This window comes from Notamacropus eugenii, chromosome 7 (genome assembly GCF_028372415.1).
Source record: "Notamacropus eugenii isolate mMacEug1 chromosome 7, mMacEug1.pri_v2, whole genome shotgun sequence".
Taxonomy (NCBI): domain Eukaryota; kingdom Metazoa; phylum Chordata; class Mammalia; order Diprotodontia; family Macropodidae; genus Notamacropus; species Notamacropus eugenii.
In genome coordinates this window covers 51,231,750-51,249,616 of record NC_092878.1, presented here as the reverse complement: position 1 = coordinate 51,249,616, position 17,867 = coordinate 51,231,750, and the positions used below count along the sequence as shown (strand labels likewise).

The 17,867-nt window shown below is 39.0% G+C and overlaps 1 protein-coding gene across 1 annotated transcript in view; it reads left to right on the top strand.

The window, feature by feature from the left end:
- EGLN3 (egl-9 family hypoxia inducible factor 3) overlaps window positions 1-17,867 on the top strand; it is a 38,170-nt gene that overhangs the window by 18,147 nt on the left and 2,156 nt on the right. The window contains exons 2-4 of the mRNA XM_072624349.1: window positions 14,225-14,344; window positions 15,881-16,017; window positions 17,378-17,451. Of these exons, the coding sequence (XP_072480450.1) occupies window positions 14,225-14,344; window positions 15,881-16,017; window positions 17,378-17,451 (331 nt within the window). The remainder of the gene's footprint in view (window positions 1-14,224; window positions 14,345-15,880; window positions 16,018-17,377; window positions 17,452-17,867) is intronic.

Below are 17,867 nucleotides of genomic sequence, written 5' to 3'. Positions count from 1 at the left end.
AAGTACTACATCAGCCCAGGAAAAAGTGAAATTACTAGGAAGATTTTTCTTTTCAAGCTGTTTTTATGTTTCATCCTTAGACTGGTTTAAGTGTTATGTATGTCCTGTCTCAAATTAGACATGTACCATACTAGGTGTCTAATTTCTTACCCTAAATGCTCTAAGGGAAAGAATACTAACTTTTCTTTTTGAATTCATGAATGAGACTAGTTTATTAGATGTTTCTATCAGTGGCCCCTTATTTTAAATTCCCAGAGTAATTTATCTTTGATCCAAAATTTTACTGACCTTGCCCCAAAATCAGAATCAGTTTTTTACCCGGGTCAACAGGAGAAGTCATTGAGGGGTTGAAAGTTTTATAGACTTCTTTCCCACTGGACAAGGAATATGAAAGAGCTGAATATAGCAACCAGCTCTCCTGAGGAGAGTCAGCAGAACCAGAGAAAAGAGCCCTAGGTTTGCAGGGAAAGGAGCTGGGTTTAAGTCCCATTTCTTCCAATTTACCACCTGTATGACCTTAGGCACATCCCTTAACAATTGCTCTAGCTTCAGTTTTCTTCTCTATTGTTATTTTTCATCCTTCATTCTCAAAGAGGACCCCGGACATTTGTAAATGAGGACATGGACCAGTTGATCTCCAAATTTGTGAAATCAATCAATTAGGCAGCTTCAGTTTACTTTCAGGACTTGGTCACTGTGCACACACAGGTACAAGGTCAATTTTAAGAAAATTGGATAGTGGAAATGCCAGGAAGTTGGTTGTAATAATAACAATAATTCATACTTGAAGGTTTGCAAAGGGCTTTCCTCACCACCACACTGAGAAATACAACCATTCTTTCCACTTTACAAATGATGAAAATTAAGACTCCGAGAGTCACTTACAGTGTTGACACAGTTACTTAGAGAAAGCTATTTTCCCAAATGACAAAGTCACTATTTATTCTAAAATGCCATTTTGAGAATTTTACTCTGTCGTTTAGGAAGATGATATTAGTGAAAGGCCTAGATCAGATCATTTATGCCTTGTAACAAGAGTTAAACTGCTTAATGTTAGGTTCTTTTGGTGTAGTAAAGAGACTGAGAAACCCAGATACTGGACTTGATAAAACTAATTAGAAACTACTCCTTCATGGGTTAAGAATTAGAGTTACAGTTCTTTCTCTGCTCTAGACTTGGCATATGTCATCAAGAAATATCCTTTTTAATCTCAGTTTTTTAAATATGTACAGTGAAATGAGACACTTTTGGACAGGAAAAGGGACAACTGGGAGAGGGATGATAGGCATTTAACACTGGGGACACAATGTAAACATAGCATTTTTTAAAATATTCAAGGTCCCTGTTTGACTTAAATTTATTTTATGGTGATAAATTTGGATAGAAGCCACCAATTAGTGAACATTATTTTGAAGCATTTACTATCTAGTCTCAGTTATCCCATTTGAAAAGTAAGGTGGATTTCGAAACCTATTCCATTTTTAAATCTGAGAAGCTATGAAAGTGATAAGAAGTTGTAATTAATTAGCAAGACCTGGGAATCACCAATAAATGGAGCTATCTATCCATTAATTGGTGATTCCCAAGACTTGTTAATTACATTGCTGTCCAAGTACACTTCCAGAAGTTAAAGGATTAATTTCAGAGGGAAATTCAGCATGCACTAGTCCTATTTTTAAAAAAAACCTTTAGTTTCAAAAAAAAAGTGCCTTTTTGGTTTCGTTTTGTTCTTTGGTATCTGAGATCGACAATAATATGCATTAGTTTATTATTTTTAAGGTATTTTTCACTCTTTCTTTCAGTAACAAATTTGGTATTGGCTTAAGTTTCACTTGTGAAATTGTTTTAAATAAGTTGACCTGAAGAAAGGCAGAGTGGCATAAGGAGAGAGACATCCTCAGAGTTCCAAAGACTATGGGTTCAAGTCGAATCTGTGACCACGTGGTGGCTTCATTTCTCAGTACCCTGACATAATTCTCTGGAATGGCAAGTTTCTGAACGGTTGTTGATCTGCATTAGCAAAGTCAACTAAGAATCAGCTACGTCCAGACCAAAAAAATGGTAACTTGAAAGGCAGCCTGAGAGGGAATGAGAAAATAGTCTTGTGCTGGGTCAATTTCTTGGTTTTTCTGTTTTTTTTTTTTTTGGTAACTAAGGAAGTTATTCAGAAGGATATGGTGAAATCCCTAATTTCAGTGTAACTCAAAGCTGGGGAACTCCAGAGTTGACAGACCTTCAAGAATATAAGGAATCCTAGATCAAGTGAATGACAGTGTTAATGGACTGTTGACTGTGGGAGAGGGGCAGGTGAAAACCGAACCGAGGATATGTGGAGGCTGCCTCAGTCCTCCCCATCCCCCATCAGTTTCTCTCTGCTGTGTTCTCTGGAACGAAGTTGGGTGTTTGATTGCTGATACCCTCACGCACTGCACGTAGCCCTGTCATTAAGCCATCATCCAGCTGGCGGGGAGCCAGGCCTCCGCGGCGAAGGGGCTGACTTCCTAAACCAAAACAGCTTTTATTGATAAATCGATATTACAGTGGCTGTTTACAGTTGCTAATTGGTGGGCTGTAGCTGAAACTCCTCCTAGGAAAGTAATTAACCAGAATCTGAAAGTAATGACAATGGTCTCTTAAATTCCTGGTCTCCCGGGGTTTCTTTGAAGAGGTTTGGGGGTGGGGTAGAGTGAGGAAGAGTTAAGGGGTGGGGGGGGAGTTGGAGGTCAAAAGGAAAGGAATCCCCCAGAGCCTCATCTTAAACTTGGAAAAACTCAATGCAAAGTTCTGTAGCCCTGAGGCTTGCCATGCTACTGAACCCCAGACCAAAGTTCATCGCAGAGTCAAGGTCCTGAAAAATGTCAGCTCCCAGACTTGAGTGTTAGAATAAATTGGGTGGAGGTCACGGGAGCAGTGGTGGCTTAGCCAAAACATTCCTCTGCCTTCCCAACACATTCGACTCTAAATGCCAAGAAGAGGCAGGCATACCTTCAGAGCACTTGGAAGTCCCAGTTGTCTAGTGACTGGCTGATTTTCAGTTTGATTTTTTCACTTTCCTTTATACTTTTACTGAAACTCCAATTATTTCTCTTACTGCTTTTTAAGGGGGATATTGTTGATCTGGTTTAGGGAGGGAAGAGCAGGGACCCCTCCCTCATTTTGCCATCTGGGTATACTGGAAGAAAATGAATGAACTTTTTTGGGAGGGAGTGTCTGGATAAGGACAAATAAAAGAGGGAGGTGGAAATGGAGTTGGATTTGGTTCAATGTCTATTTATCAGAAATTTTCATGGACTCGCTCGTAGAAAGTTTTACCTTAGAGATTTGAAAGAAAAATTTAAAGTTGATTTGAATGCTCAGTTGAGGAGTGGAGAAAGAAGGGTGACGTGGGAGTATCACTGGGAGATTACAGTGAACATGACTCACCTGGAAGATGTTTGGGAGTGGATCTGCCCATATACTGGACTTGAATAATAATATTAGGGTAACTTTTTTCTTTTAGTGTTCACGAAAAGAGTAATTTACTTAGAAAAAACACAAAAATTAAAAGAGGGTAGTGGTGGGGTTCAAGGAGTAGGTTTTTTTTTTCTCATTTGTTATATCACTTCAGTAGGAGCAATAATGAAAGTTTAAGCATCATATATGCTTTTCTTCTGAGCTTATATACTTTCTAAGAAACACTGGCATGTGGCTCTTTTGGTTTTCCTAAACTAGATGGGATCAAGGATGTAGTGGGAAGAAAAATATTGCATTTATGCAAGGCTTCAACGGAGTTAATATTTACCACCCTCTTAGCTGAGGAATACTTAAACACCACTAGAGTAGTAATAAAAACCACATATCTAAACGCATTTTAAAGGTTTAAAGTACTTTTTTAAAACCACCATTTGGAGTGTTAGAGACCCTTGAGCATACCTTATCTTAACAGTAAGGAGATTGTTCCCCAGAGGGGTAGAGAGATACCAAGGTGACATTACAAACGGTTGTTGTTCAGTCATTTCAGTTGTGTCCAACTCTTTGTAACTCTGGGGTTTTCCTGGCAAAGATACTGGACTGGTTGGTCATTTCCTTCTCCAGCTCATTTTACAGATGAGGAAACGGAGGCAAACAGGGTTACGTGACTTGCTCAGGGTCACACAGCTAGGAAGTATCTACGGACAGATTTGAACTTAGGAAGATGAGTCTTCCTGACTCCAAGCCTGGCCCTCAATCCCCTGTACCACCAAAGCTGCCTTGACGTTGCTAATTAGTGGTACCCTTTTATATTTGTCTTGTGGATACCTCTATCCTTATTTAAATACCCAGAATTTACTAACAAGAGTAGTGGGTTTTTATAAGCCCATACTCATTGATTCTTCACTTTTCTTCCATGGCCCCCATCTAGCAGAATGATAGACTTACGTAAACACCATCTTGTTCACTCAGTAAACATTTATCAGATTGTCTACCACACCCAGTGCTGGGCACTAATGATACAAAGGCCATAACAATCTCTAATCTGTAGGATCTCCAGGAATTTTTTTCTTGGGAGAAAGGAGGGGAGGAAAGGAAGGTAGGGAGATAGAATGGGGAGGGTAGATGATCTTGGTATTCAGGAAAGGTAAATACTAAATAATTAGTAAATGCTAAGAGAGAGAACTAACAGGGGTAGTATATGGGAGAGGAAGGGAAAGGAGAATGAGAGTCAGAGATGCAGTCACATACAGACAGAGAGAAAAGACACAGAAAGAAAAAGACGAGACACAGAGAGACATATACCATCATGGAGAAAGAGCTCGAGCCCCTGAACTGAGTCCTTGAAGGAAATTTCAAGGAACCAAAGATGAGGAGGAAGATCTACTCTTAGTTAAGCCTCACTCTTTTCAAAAGTGAGCATTAAAATGTCTGACCTAAAGCAGCTGTTTAGAGTTATGAGTCCTCTTCGTTAATCATCCTGTTTATATTGTGGTTTTTCATTTCACTATGTATTGATTATGTATGGGAAGGAATGATCAGGTGCCAGACAATTTTTGTGCCAGTTGCCTGCTATGTGAAACCTAAGAAACAATAATACCCTCAAATACTTGTATGAGTTACTAGCTTCTCTTAGTGTCTGTTTTGAAGACATTCAAGAGAAAACATTGAATTCATAAAGAGGTTCTTGAAGATAAACTTCCACCCTTTCAATGGGAACCTAGAGAGAAGAAAAAGAGGGCAAGAAGAAACTTACAAATATATCTTATTTCCTTTCATTTTTCCTCTAGATCTAAGTTACTTTCCCTTGCAAAGGATTTCCAGATCTTATTTGTCATCCTTTTCCTCTCCCTGACATTAGTCAAATGGAAAATAACTGACATTAATATTTTGGTCTTATTTGCCATTGAAAGACCTTGCCTCTTTCAGGTCTTCTCATATTACACAGGGCAGTTTGGTCACTTAATTAAAATTTTCTTTTAAAAGAGCCTCAGTATCTGGGCTAGTTAAAAATCAAACTATATGGGAAAAGAGGCATTGTAAACCTTTTAAGCATAGTGATAGAGAGGCTTAATTTGCTTTTCTTCCAAAATTGTCATGCCCCATGCCTCCCTTTCTATTCTAGAATCATTCCAGGTATTCCCAAACACCTTGGAATCACTACATTTCCAACACAGAAGTTTTGTGTCCATTCACATGTCCTTGACTTTGCACTGACTGTAGCCCTACATGCCTGAAATGCTCCCTCCTCTCACTTCACCTTGAAAATCCCTAGTTTTCTTCAAGTGTCACTTTCTTTTGAGTCTTTTCCTGCTTCTCCCCAGCAGCTAATGCCTTTCTCCCTAAGGTTATCTTCTATCTGTTTTGTATGACCCTTAGAGCTGGAGATGGGGTAAGGAGCTCCTTGAAGTTCCACAAACTACACGTTCCATCTCTCAGCTCCAGGCATTGTCTCTAGCTGTCCCACATGCCTGGAATACTCTTCCTCCAACCCTCAGAATACTGACTGTGACTGACCTCCCTGGCTTTCTTTAAGTCCCAGCTAAAATTCCCACCTTCTACAGGAAGCCTTCCCCAATCTTTCTTAATTCTAATACCTTCCCCTCTGTTATGTTTTTATTCATCTTGTGTATAGCTTTACTTTGTCTATATTTGTTCATGTGTTGTTTCCCCTATTCATTTGTAAACTCCTTGAGAGCTCTTTCTTCTGCCCTCTCTTAGCAGAGTACCTGGCACATAGTAGGCACTTAATAAATGTTTATTGATTGATGAATTGATTGATTCAAGATGAGGCCACTAGTAGACAGTACTTCCAGGGATCTGGTATCTTCATATAAAAGGTTAAAATCAGGAGGTAGAAGAAATGTTGGCTGACAGGTTTGGGGGTAGTTCGATAAAAGAGCATTGGTTTCAAAGGGCACAGATAAATGAGCTAAGTGTTGGGTGAATTGGTTTAAACTTGGGGCTAGGAGGAGTAGGATTCAGGAGATAATATGGTCTTATGGTTTATACCTATAACATTATGATCCAATGGAGAGCTTAACAAAATTAATGTGTTTGTGTTTTGGTGCCTCACCTCAGGTTTCTTCCTTTCAATTGTCCTTTATTCTTTGATTAAAGGAACTTGGTTTCTAGGTTGGGAATTTAGAAGGTAGCCTCCAAGACATTTCTTCCTCAGCCATACAAGAAAATGTTATCTCCATTCTGTAATGTCAGTCCCTTCCTACATTGGGAACCTGAGTCAAGGCTCTGGTCCAGCCCTGACACTGACTCTGAATTGGATAGCCTCTGTTTTCTTATCTAGAAAATGAAGCTGTTGGACCAGGGGTCTCTGAAGCCCCTTCCAACTCTATGCCTATGGTCCTATGGTATTTTGCCCTCTTTAGGGTTCCTAGAACTTGTTGTTGGTGTCTTGGTTCAGCAGGCCATGGAGAAGAGGAGCCCATGACAATGGATCAGATGTGAAGCTGCATTCCAAGAGGCTTGGTCAAAGGCCCTGAGCAGTTATAGTATGGAAGCACATTATATCACAAGCAAGTAGTCCCACCTTTTACAGTCATGACTGTGGTTACCATCTCCTAATTAAGTTATTTATTAGAAAGATCATCTGGCATAGTCTGGAAGTAAGGAAGACCTTACCTCTGAGTAAGAAATTCTCACCTCTGACACATAAATGGATAGATAAAGCATTTATTAAGTACTTACTGAAGATAAAATAAAAGCAAGCATGACAATCCTTGCATTAAAGAGATTTCCTTCTAATGGGGGAAGAAAAGACACATATAGGTGATCTGGGGTGGGGGAAAGGGGGGTGGAGTTGGCCAGTAAGAGACTGGGAGATCTGGTTCCGGGCAAGATGAGGCAAAAAACTTAACTATTATAGCCAACTTTCCCACAGTTGGTATTTGCGGTTCCAGTAGGAAGGAGATGAGGATGATGGGCATAGTATAGATGATATGATGTAAAGATATCTAGGAAGTATGGGGGAGGTCCATTTGGAATAAGATGTAAATGAAAGCTTATCTATCACACCCCGATGTCCCAGGGTGTGAGTCCAAGGTTCCAGTTGAGGGGCAGGTGGTAATGATGCTCAGAGTTGAGAAAATATGGTAGAGAGATGGCTAAGAGACACACTAACTGAACTCTAGGCAAGTCATTTACCTCTCAGTACCCCAGGAAACTTGCTGAAACTGTAAGTTTCAGGGAGGAGTTTCCTTATTGAGAGTCCCCTTTGCCAATAAAATCAGAGCTATGATTAAAATCAACGTGGAAATTTTATAATTTAAGGCCATGTCAAGAGGCGTAGTCTGGAATTTGGGGAAATTAAAAAGTCAGTGGCATCCTTTCTTCAAGTATTGCTTTGCATGTTTGTCTCACTGTAATCCAGACACTTTGGCAAGGCTCCTATTGTCTTGAATCTGTCTTTTCCCCTCCTTCCTCTGATCCAGTACCCCCACACCCAGCTCAGGGAGGTGGAGATAGTAACCCAGTTGACCGGCTCAGCTTCCGGTGTTTGTAGTAAGCCCCGTGCAGCATATTGGCACCCACCACGGCCAGTTATAAAAATAACGTTCAGGCTGCTTGTTTAGGTTTCTTAGGTTACTTTAGAATATGTTGGGAATTCCAGGCAAATAGCTGAGAATACAGACCTCTATCTCCTATGGCACTAAGCCAGGCAACACTGATAAAAATGGATATAGTTTCAACAGGCTCTAGGAGACTCACAATGATTTCCTTTCATTGTTTCAAGCTTTAGTCAAATGATATCAGGTGCAAGTCAGAAAGAATGAATATTTTACCTTTGCAATTACTAGTCCTAGGAACTTCCTCTCTCTTCCCATAATACCCATGGAAATTTAAGCCAACATGTTAAGTTCTGTAGCATGCTCGTTCTTTGTAGTCTGAAAAAGCCAGTACTTATGTAAAGAGTCTCCCATTTGAATTGCACATGTATAACCTGTATAAGATTGCTTGCTGTCTTGGGGAAGGGGGAGGGGAAAAGAGAGGGAGGAAAAAAAAATTTGGAACTCAAAATCTTATAAAAAATGAATGCTGAAAACTATCTTTACATGTAATTGGAAAAAAATAAAATACTGTTTATAAAAAAAAAAAAGAAAAGAAAGAGAAATAACTTATATTTCTGCTTCCCCACACATTGGTACTGGCAACTGCAAACTCTTGGGTGGTGGTAGTATGTTCCCGTCTCCACACAGAGTTCTCAAATATTTGTAAACAAGGCAAAACTTCATTAAAACTAGGGTTTGGGGCTCTATTCTAATTTACCAATAGCAAGTAAAACATTTAAATTTTTTTTTAAAAAAAGAGCTTCCCATTTGGTGGTAGGGTTCCTGGAAGATGCGATATTCTGTTTTTCAGCCTAGATGATTAGATCTGTAATATAATATATGATATACTAAGTGATGTCCTGAAAATGTTGGCTCATTTATACAGAAAACAAAATGTTATAACTGGAAGGGACCTTAGGATCCCCTCATCTAACCCTGTTGTTTTCCTAGAGAGAAGACTAGTGCAAGTTCATGCAGCCAAACTGGTGGTAGAGTTAAGACTGGAATCTATTTCCTGACCCTTTCATTCAGTGTTTGTTTCTCTACATAATCATACCTCAAGAATTCTGAGTTTATTTCCCTTTCTTTTATCCTGTCCCAACTACATATAATTATGATGGGTGATTATGATTTGTGGTCATTATTTGGCCAAAGGAACTTCTGAAATAAATGACTTAGGTTTTTTTTAACCTTTTTTTTTTGGTGTTATGATTTGTTTGGCCGAAGCCTAGGGATCAGAGGTGGGGAACCTTCCACTTCGAGGCCACATGTGACCCTGTAGGTCATCAGTTGCGGCCCTTTGACTGCAAATCACTTGAAGATCTAGAGGGTCACATGTGGCCTTGAGGCTGCATGTTCTCCACCGCTGCTATGGACCCTTTCTCAGAATAATGTTTTTAATTGCATAAAATGAGACACATAGAAACTATCCAATCGTATAAAATATAGTTACTAAAAAAAAAAGTCACAGAACCTCAGCTTAAGAATCTCTACAGTTAAGGGGTGAGGGGGTTGAAGAACTAGTGCCTACAGCAGGGAAATGTAAGAGCTCTTAAAATTTTGAAATCTTATCACCAATATGGTCAAAAGAAAAGTCCTTAAAATAATGACCATTTTCCAGAGATAAGTAGTAACTCTTCTGTATTGTTTATCTCTTTCCCTTATTAGGCGTATTAAGTAGGATTGCCCCTCCCCATTCCCCCAACACACAGAAAAGCAGGTCATTGAGGCATTTTTAAAAAAATGTAAACAGAAAGAAACAAAGATAATACTTTTTGGCCTTTTATAAATCTCAAGTCATCTCGCCAAGCATTCATTCACATAGATTCTAAATTCTTATCTATTGAAAGAGGTATCGAATTCCCATGAGGCTCACTGCTCCACAGGTGACTCCAGATCCATTACTTTTTTGCGTTCAAAGATACTGATAGAAGCTCCAAGAAAGCAGAGACTCCCCTCTTAATTATTCATCGAGTGACCCCTAAGATTTAGAACTGATCTATGGTCCTTTGGAATCACCTGGTCTAATTGTTTCCCTAAACACTAAAGCCCAGAGGTCACACAGCTAGTTATTAGAGCCTGGGATCTCTCCTTCCGCAAAGCTTGATAAGCGACTATTGAACACATGAATTGCAATCGCTATCTGTGCGTATGTGACTCAAAACATATGTGTGTTCTATGTAGAGAGTGGATGAAAGATCAAAGAGTTCTCTGGGTTGTGGGCCATTCCTAGAATTTATAGGGGGTTGCTGTTGGACAGTAGGTGATTCTTCTAACACTACTAATTAAGGCTAGGAGCCTTCATGGGAGATGCGGACTTTATTCTTTATTGAGGCAAGGAGGGGGCTCCTACTCTGAGACCTGCACAAGGATTTTCTGAAGGAGTTGGTAGTTTAAACACCTTCTGTTACTGGGGATTTTGTTTTTGCTTTGAGAAGATCTCCCTCCCATACGATGCAAAGAGCTCTGAATTTGGAGTCAGAGGGCCTGAGTTCAAATCCTGACTGTTACTTCTCGTCTTGTTTTTGACTCGTTTTTTCAGTCGTGTCTGATTCTTTGTGACTCCATTGGGGGTTTTCTCGCCAAAGATACTTCAGTGCTTTACTATTTCCTATGAGGAACTGAAGTAAACAATGTTAAGTGACTTGCCTGGGGTCACACAGCTAGGAAGTGCCTGAGGCCAGATTTGAACTGAGGAAGATGAGTCTTCCTAACTTCAGTCTTGAAGCAACTATCCATTGCACACCCTAGCTGCCCATGTTATTTTACAACCTTGCACAGATCGTTTTACATTGAGGTGGGACCAGGTGGTATCTAAGATCACGTACCAGCCCCAAATCTATGATGATGTGGATGAGATCTGAACCCCTAAAAGGAAAAGATCATATCTTTTGGATCTGAACCCCCAAAAGGAAAAGCCCTGGACTTTCTCATATGGCCCAGAAACTTTTTTATGACTTGTAGCATCCTTCAAAGCCTATAAGCTCAAGCAAGTACTACCTACCACCTACTTAAAGCCTTTCTTATCCTTCCTAGGTGTTAGTGCTTCATCTTGCTTCCAAATATGTTGTATTTCTCTAAGTGCAGGTTATCACTCTCCTATCCCTGCCTCCTACCCCCACCCCAATAGAATGCAAGCTCTTTGAACACATGGTTTGTTTCATTTTTTACTTTCTATACCCATTGCCTAGCACAGTGCCTTGTACACACTTTGGCAGAGAGTAGAAGGAAAACAAAATCCTACTCAAGCCATACCTGTTCTTTATAATAAATACTTCAGTTTAAAATTAATTTTCAAAGAAGTGCTAGGTTCATATCAAACCTCAGACACGTGATTAGCTCTGTGAACCTGGGCAAGTCACTTACCCTCTGTTTGCCTCAGTTTCCAAATCTGTAAAATGGGGATAATAATTAGCCTTTACCTCCCAAGGTTGTTATGAAGATCAAGCTAAATACTAATTATAAAGCACTTAATAGGAGTTATAGGAATGTTAGCTATTATTAGATCCCCTTACTCTTTCTAAAATGAGGTGATACTAAGGAATAATGCATTTAATTTCTTGTATTGTAGTTTACATCCAAGCCAAAATTACCATTATTTACTTTTACTCTAGTAGTAACAAAGTAGCAGGAAGTTGAGAGCATCCTAAAGGGCCAGCCCATGCTTTCCAAGTACTCTTAGTAGCAACAATTGGGCTTCTCTGCCTTGAGCTTAATCTTGGCCGTTGGCCCAATGATGGTGAGATTTCATTTGTCAGGAAATGTGACCTGAAGATCCCACTAGATGTGTATGCTCCAGATTTTAAAATGGTTCAGAGAATTACCCATCTAGCTGGATGGGAACTGAATTAGGAGGAAAAGGACTCCAGCCTGTGTTTCTAATCTATTTCCCTGACTTAGGATGTACAGTTTCTTAATGAGATATGCTTTAGGAAAAAGGAAAAAAAAGGACCTTTAACATTTTCAGAAATAGCTAATGTGGGAAAGTTTTGCTTGACTATGCCAATTTGTTACAAGGGTTTTCTTTTCTTTTTCAACGGGGGGAGGGGCAGTCTTGATAGGTTGGCAGAAAGAAAGCGAGGAAGGAGAGAACGAAAAAGAAAAAGGAAGGAAGGAGAAATAGAAAAAGAAAGAGAAGGCGGGAAAGAAAAGAGAGTCATGGAAACATTTTTCAAACATATAGAAGAGAGCAGAGGAAAATGACCAAGAATAAAGGTTTGAAAGTTACAGGTTGAATTTATACTAATACATGTATATATATACCATTTATGCTAATGTGTATTTATATTATATTTATTATATTAATATATACTATTTATGCTAATATATATTGAATTTACATATGCTTAAAAGGAAATTTATTAAGCTGTGCATAAAAGATTCACAGTTTCATGTATGATCCCCCTTCTTCCTATTCTCTATATTTGGAAATGTTTCTTTTGGTTGGTGTTTGTTATGTTCAGAATAAAAAATTAAATTCAAAATACTATAAGAAACAGGTATGATCATAGCAGGATCTTTTTGCCCCCATCCTCTACAAAAATATTCTCAACATCATGAAGTTTGTGTTGCCTAGTAATTCCCATTGGATTTGGTGCTTGGCTTCTGGTTGGTTCTCTTTCAGCTGAACCTTAAGCCTCTTTACTCTCTGAAAATGATTAGCAAGGAAAGTAAGGAGGTTTCAGAAATGTTTGATTGTTCCTGTGGCTAGTCCTATGACCTATGTATAGCTAGGAGTAAGTGGAGTATTTGGGAGGTATTGTGGAAAGAATGAGAGAGGAGTGAAGAACATGGAATCACAAAATCTGAGTTGAGTCCCCACTCGGCCTACCACTTAATCTTCCTGGTCTCAGTTTCCCTTAAAATTAAGGAGGAGTTGACTAGATGACCTCCAAGATCCCTTCCAGGTCTCAATTGGTGAGCCTGTGATATATTTGTGTGTCTTTGCTGCCAACTTAAGGCATTGCTACCAAATGACTTTCTTACCCTCCTTCTCCTATCTTGGTCATTATTCAGAGATTTTTTAATTATTAGTTCAGTCACATCTGACTTTTCATGACCCCATTTGGGGTTTTTGTGGCAAAGATACTGGAGTGGTTTTCTGTTTCCTTCTCCAGCTCATTTTACAAATGAGGAAACTGAGGCAAACAGAGTTAAGTGACTTGCCCAGGGTCATATAGGTAGTGAGTGTCTGAGGCCATATTTGAACTCAAGAATGAGTCTTTCTACTCCATCCACTGTACCACCTAGCTGCCCTAAAGGCTTTTAGCTATTTGCATAATGCTTTTAGAAAAAAAAAAGTTAAAAAATCCTAACAATTAACAAGGATTTATTTTTCTCTCTCTCCTAGCTCCTCTTCCCCCTCCTTTCAGGTGTTTTATGTGTATTTATCTTAGTTGATTTTCAAAGCCAATAAATAGTACCACTATTATTCTCTTCCACTTTACCGATGAGGACACTGAAGTTCAGCCCTTGCCCTTCAGACTAGGAAACCCCACCAAAAACACCAGAATGATTTGAGTTGCATAAAACAGTTTCCAGAAGCACGCTTTCTGATGATGCACAGCAGGTTCCTATGACTTTACAATGATGCATGCTCCTTGTTGTGTCCTGCCTGTGACTGTATCTCAAACATAATATTCTTACCACCCAAACTTCTTAGGATGCCAAAGACCTTGCAGGCTCACCTGGATACTTCAGGCTTTGACTTTTTTCCAAGATTGCCAAGATACTACTGTTGGTTATGAGTTTAAGAAACAGAATTCAGCAAAGTGGGTACAAGAATGAGTTGGATTTTTTTAAGGTGAAAATTCTAGATCAAAGGAGAATTAATTTTGAAGAACAGTAAGCCACCACATGCCTAAGATTGCATATAAACAGAAGTTTAAGTGGTGACATAAAGGGCGTCGCCAAAGTCTCATTTGCAACATTCTATATTAATAGGATTCTGTTTGGAGAACAATTAGCTGTGTCAACAGCTCTCTGTTTATGTCTGGGTTTCTCAGTGTCACTGTGTGAACTCTGTCACCACTGCACCCCAACAACTCCCCACCTGCCCTTTACATCTTATCTTTCCCCCATTTGAATGTAAGTTCCTTGAGGTCAGGGACTGTCTTGTTGATTTTTATTTACATCCTTAGTGATTAGATCAGCACGGGGTGGACAGCAAACCTTTGATAAAAGCTCTATCTATCTAATCTATCTATTAGGCAATGGTGGCTTGCTATCCAGGGAATGGGACCGGATATGTTCGGCACGTAGACAATCCCAATGGAGACGGGCGATGTATCACCTGTATCTACTATCTGAACAAGAACTGGGATTCCAAGGTACTTTGGGGACTTTTTGGACTATGTATAAATGTACATTGAGCACATGGCACAGAGAGAGGATTATGCTAAGAATTAGCTTTAGGGGGACAATTCATAGAATTTAGAAATAGAGAAAACTGAAAATACTAAAATGTTCATTATCTTCCAAGGAGCCTTTTCATAGTATTCTGGAGAAAATTGTCCTCCCATCCTTGAATATCTAGACTAAAGGATCTAAGATGAAAATAATGGTTGTAAAGATGAATTAGTCTTTCCCCTCCACCAAAAAAAAAAAAGGCCCCTCTCTGATTACTTGTCTTTCAAAGCAGAGGGATCAGACTTTGAGCCCGGCCAGAGCTGACATGACTTAGACTGCTGAAACCTAATGAGTAGCAACAAAATACACTTTTCCTCCCAGCAGCAATATTGAGAGATTTTTCACAAAACTAGTGCTCTAAGATATAAAAGCATCCCCAAGAGAGAATTTCCCACACAGCCTCTCTCACACGGAATAAAATATCTCATCAGTGGCCACTTACCTTGGTTTACTAGGTGGGTATTAACTCCAAGGGAGACTAGGCTCATTTTATATATTCTCCACTGTGTGTAACTTGTGTTTATGCTTATCCAGATTTACAAACTGATACATATGGATTGAAGTATTTTTGAAAATTCAAGAATGATTTAGTAGTTTGGGAAGTGAGGGAGTTATTCCAGCTTACTTGGCTTCTGAATCTTCACATCCCTATTTCCTCTCAGTTAGGGTCAGACACAGGCTGCCTCAGAGAAGTTCTAAGGTTTTTGTTTGGGGGCCAGAGAAACTATTAAACCAGCTAGAAAAACAGGGAGTGGATGAAAACACTAGGGGAAAGTTCATCTTTTCCCTCTCCACTTTCCTTCCCCCAACATGATGAAGCTAAAATGTGTCCCTTAACATACATCACATTTTGAAAGAATAATAATTAAAAAAAAAATTTAATTGTACAATATGTTGCAGTGGATAGCAAACTGGCCATGAATATAGCTACTGATCTTGTTTCCCCCTAAAAGTCACTTAAGCCTTGAGTGTTTCTAGTCTACTCACAAAGACTCATTTGCAGAGAAGGTGCCAACCTGCGTTGGTAGTAAGTTTCACCACACAGCCATTGTCCTATGCTAATAAAACCACAAGTTTTTTCCCTCTCCCTATCAAATCTATTACTTTTATGTACCCCAAATTGTCTTGTGATTGTCCTAGAGATTTTCAAATAGCACTACATTTTGAGGTCAAAGAACCTCAAAATATTTTACCTCCATTTACTCATCTATAATGTTGCCACTCAGTGTCTGATACAGTAAAATGAAAAGATTTTTAGCTGAGGTCACAAATAGGCAAATGATGTGGCATTCTGATGGAGAATGTGTGCACATGCACATATTGGGGCTCCAGCTTGGAAGACAGAGTAGGGGAATCAGATTCCCCTTTCCTCACCAGCAGTAGAGTACAGTAATATGTTTATCCCAGCTGGGGAATTATATCTGTGCTCAGGAAATAACCTTTATTGTGTTTTTCAGCTACATGGTGGGATACTTCGGATATTCCCAGAAGGAAAGTCCTTTATAGCAGATGTGGAACCTATTTTTGATAGGCTACTCTTCTTCTGGTCAGATCGTAGGAACCCACATGAAGTACAGCCTTCCTATGCTACAAGGTAAAGCACTGAGAATGACAGATACCCCCAAAGACAGATTTTCTTCTGGAATAACCAAATCATCATTTCCAAATAGAATCACAGGTTTTGTTTTTTTAAAGGGCAGGAAAGAACCTTAGGTAAAGTAATCCTATCTTCTCCCCCAAACCCCACCCCCAACTCTCATTTTATAGATGAAGAAAGAGAGACTCTGACTTGGCTTCCTGTGTGAACTTGAACAGTTGCTCACATTAGCATCCCTTTCTCTGAATGTGTTTAAAGGGGAAGTCTTGGATATATAGGTTTGAGGAAACCAGAGCTTTCCATTTGAAATATTCATTAACTCGACCACTTTAGGTTAGCTGCAATTAGTTTCCCTCTAATTTCTCACCTCCCTCCACTTTTTTTGGGGGAAGGAGAAGCAAATTAACCTGTGAGGAGTATCACATGTAAACTTCAAAAAGATTATTTTATTTCAGTTTTAATTTTTATTTTATATATTTTAATACATTTTCATTTATTTAAGCAACACAACTCCCCAAACTTGACTTGTACCGAATCCATATATTTAAGCCAAAGACGTGCTGTGTTAGTGTTATTCTCATGTAATCTAATCCCCTCCTTAAGAAATAGAGACCCAAGAAAGCCAAATGATGATGGTGTCCTTGGGCTTTAGCTTGGAGTAGAATAGAAAACAGGAGAATTAGACTCCCTCTACCTTGTCAGTGATAGGTTGATATGTTTGTGGTCTATACAGTGCATTATGGCAGAGCCAGGGGTGAAATTCAAGATGTCCTAGCTTCTAGTTGTCTAATATGCTTTTTTTTTTTTGCCGAGGCAGTTGGGGTTAAGTGCCTTACCCAGGATTACCCAGCTAGTAAAAGCGTCTGAAGCCAGATTTGAAATCAAGTCGTCCTGAGTCCAGGGCTACCTATTTGCCCTTCTTAGTATGTACTTTCTACAGATAGCTAGTAAATACCTCAGACCACTACTTCCCTGATAATTAATCAAGAAAAATAATTTGTAAGTCCTTTTGGAAAAATGATGATGTAGAAATGATAGGAAAAAGGTTCTTAAACCATTGTCTCAGAAGTTGGAAGCACTTTTGGTCATGATAGGCTCTTCCATTATGGGCTGAGAGAATTGACTGAGCAGATTTGCCTTTTGTCAGTCCTAAGGCAGAAAGCAGGGTTGAGAATTTTAAATCTGTGATAGGAAATAAAAATAAGTAAACCTAAAAAAGTCTTTCTAAAGTAACATTAAAACAGTCCTTTGATACTGGAGGGAAACATTTTTGTGTTTGGTTTTCAATACATGCCAATATTCTTACCTTATTTCCCCCAACTTTTCATCTAAACCTCCTTTCCCTTGTCTTTCACAGATACGCTATGACTGTTTGGTACTTTGATGCAGAGGAAAGAGCAGAAGCCAAAAAGAAATTCAGGAATTTAACTGGTAGGTCTTCTTCCAAATTTTTCCAAGGAAAAGTTGTCTTGGGTCTTTTTAGTTTAAAAAAAATCATTATTTTTGCTTACACAATATAAGAGGCAATCGTCACTCTCCTCCTACTCAACATAGTTTGTAGTGACATTTTAATAATAATTTCATATATTCTTATCTTGTTTTATGAATTATAAAGCCATTCATTAGATCCTCAGAATAGACTTGTAGAAAACAGCTCTAACAAGGAGTCATGACAACACTTGTCTTTTCTACCATCAGTCAAGGCAGAGCTAAGCTTGTGATTTATTTTTCTAGCAATCTAATGTCTCTACCTAAAGAAAATGGAATTATTTCCCATTTTCCTTCTTTAATGTATGCATAGGAAAATGAGAGAGAATTCTAAGTATGATACAAATGGGAGTAGGGAT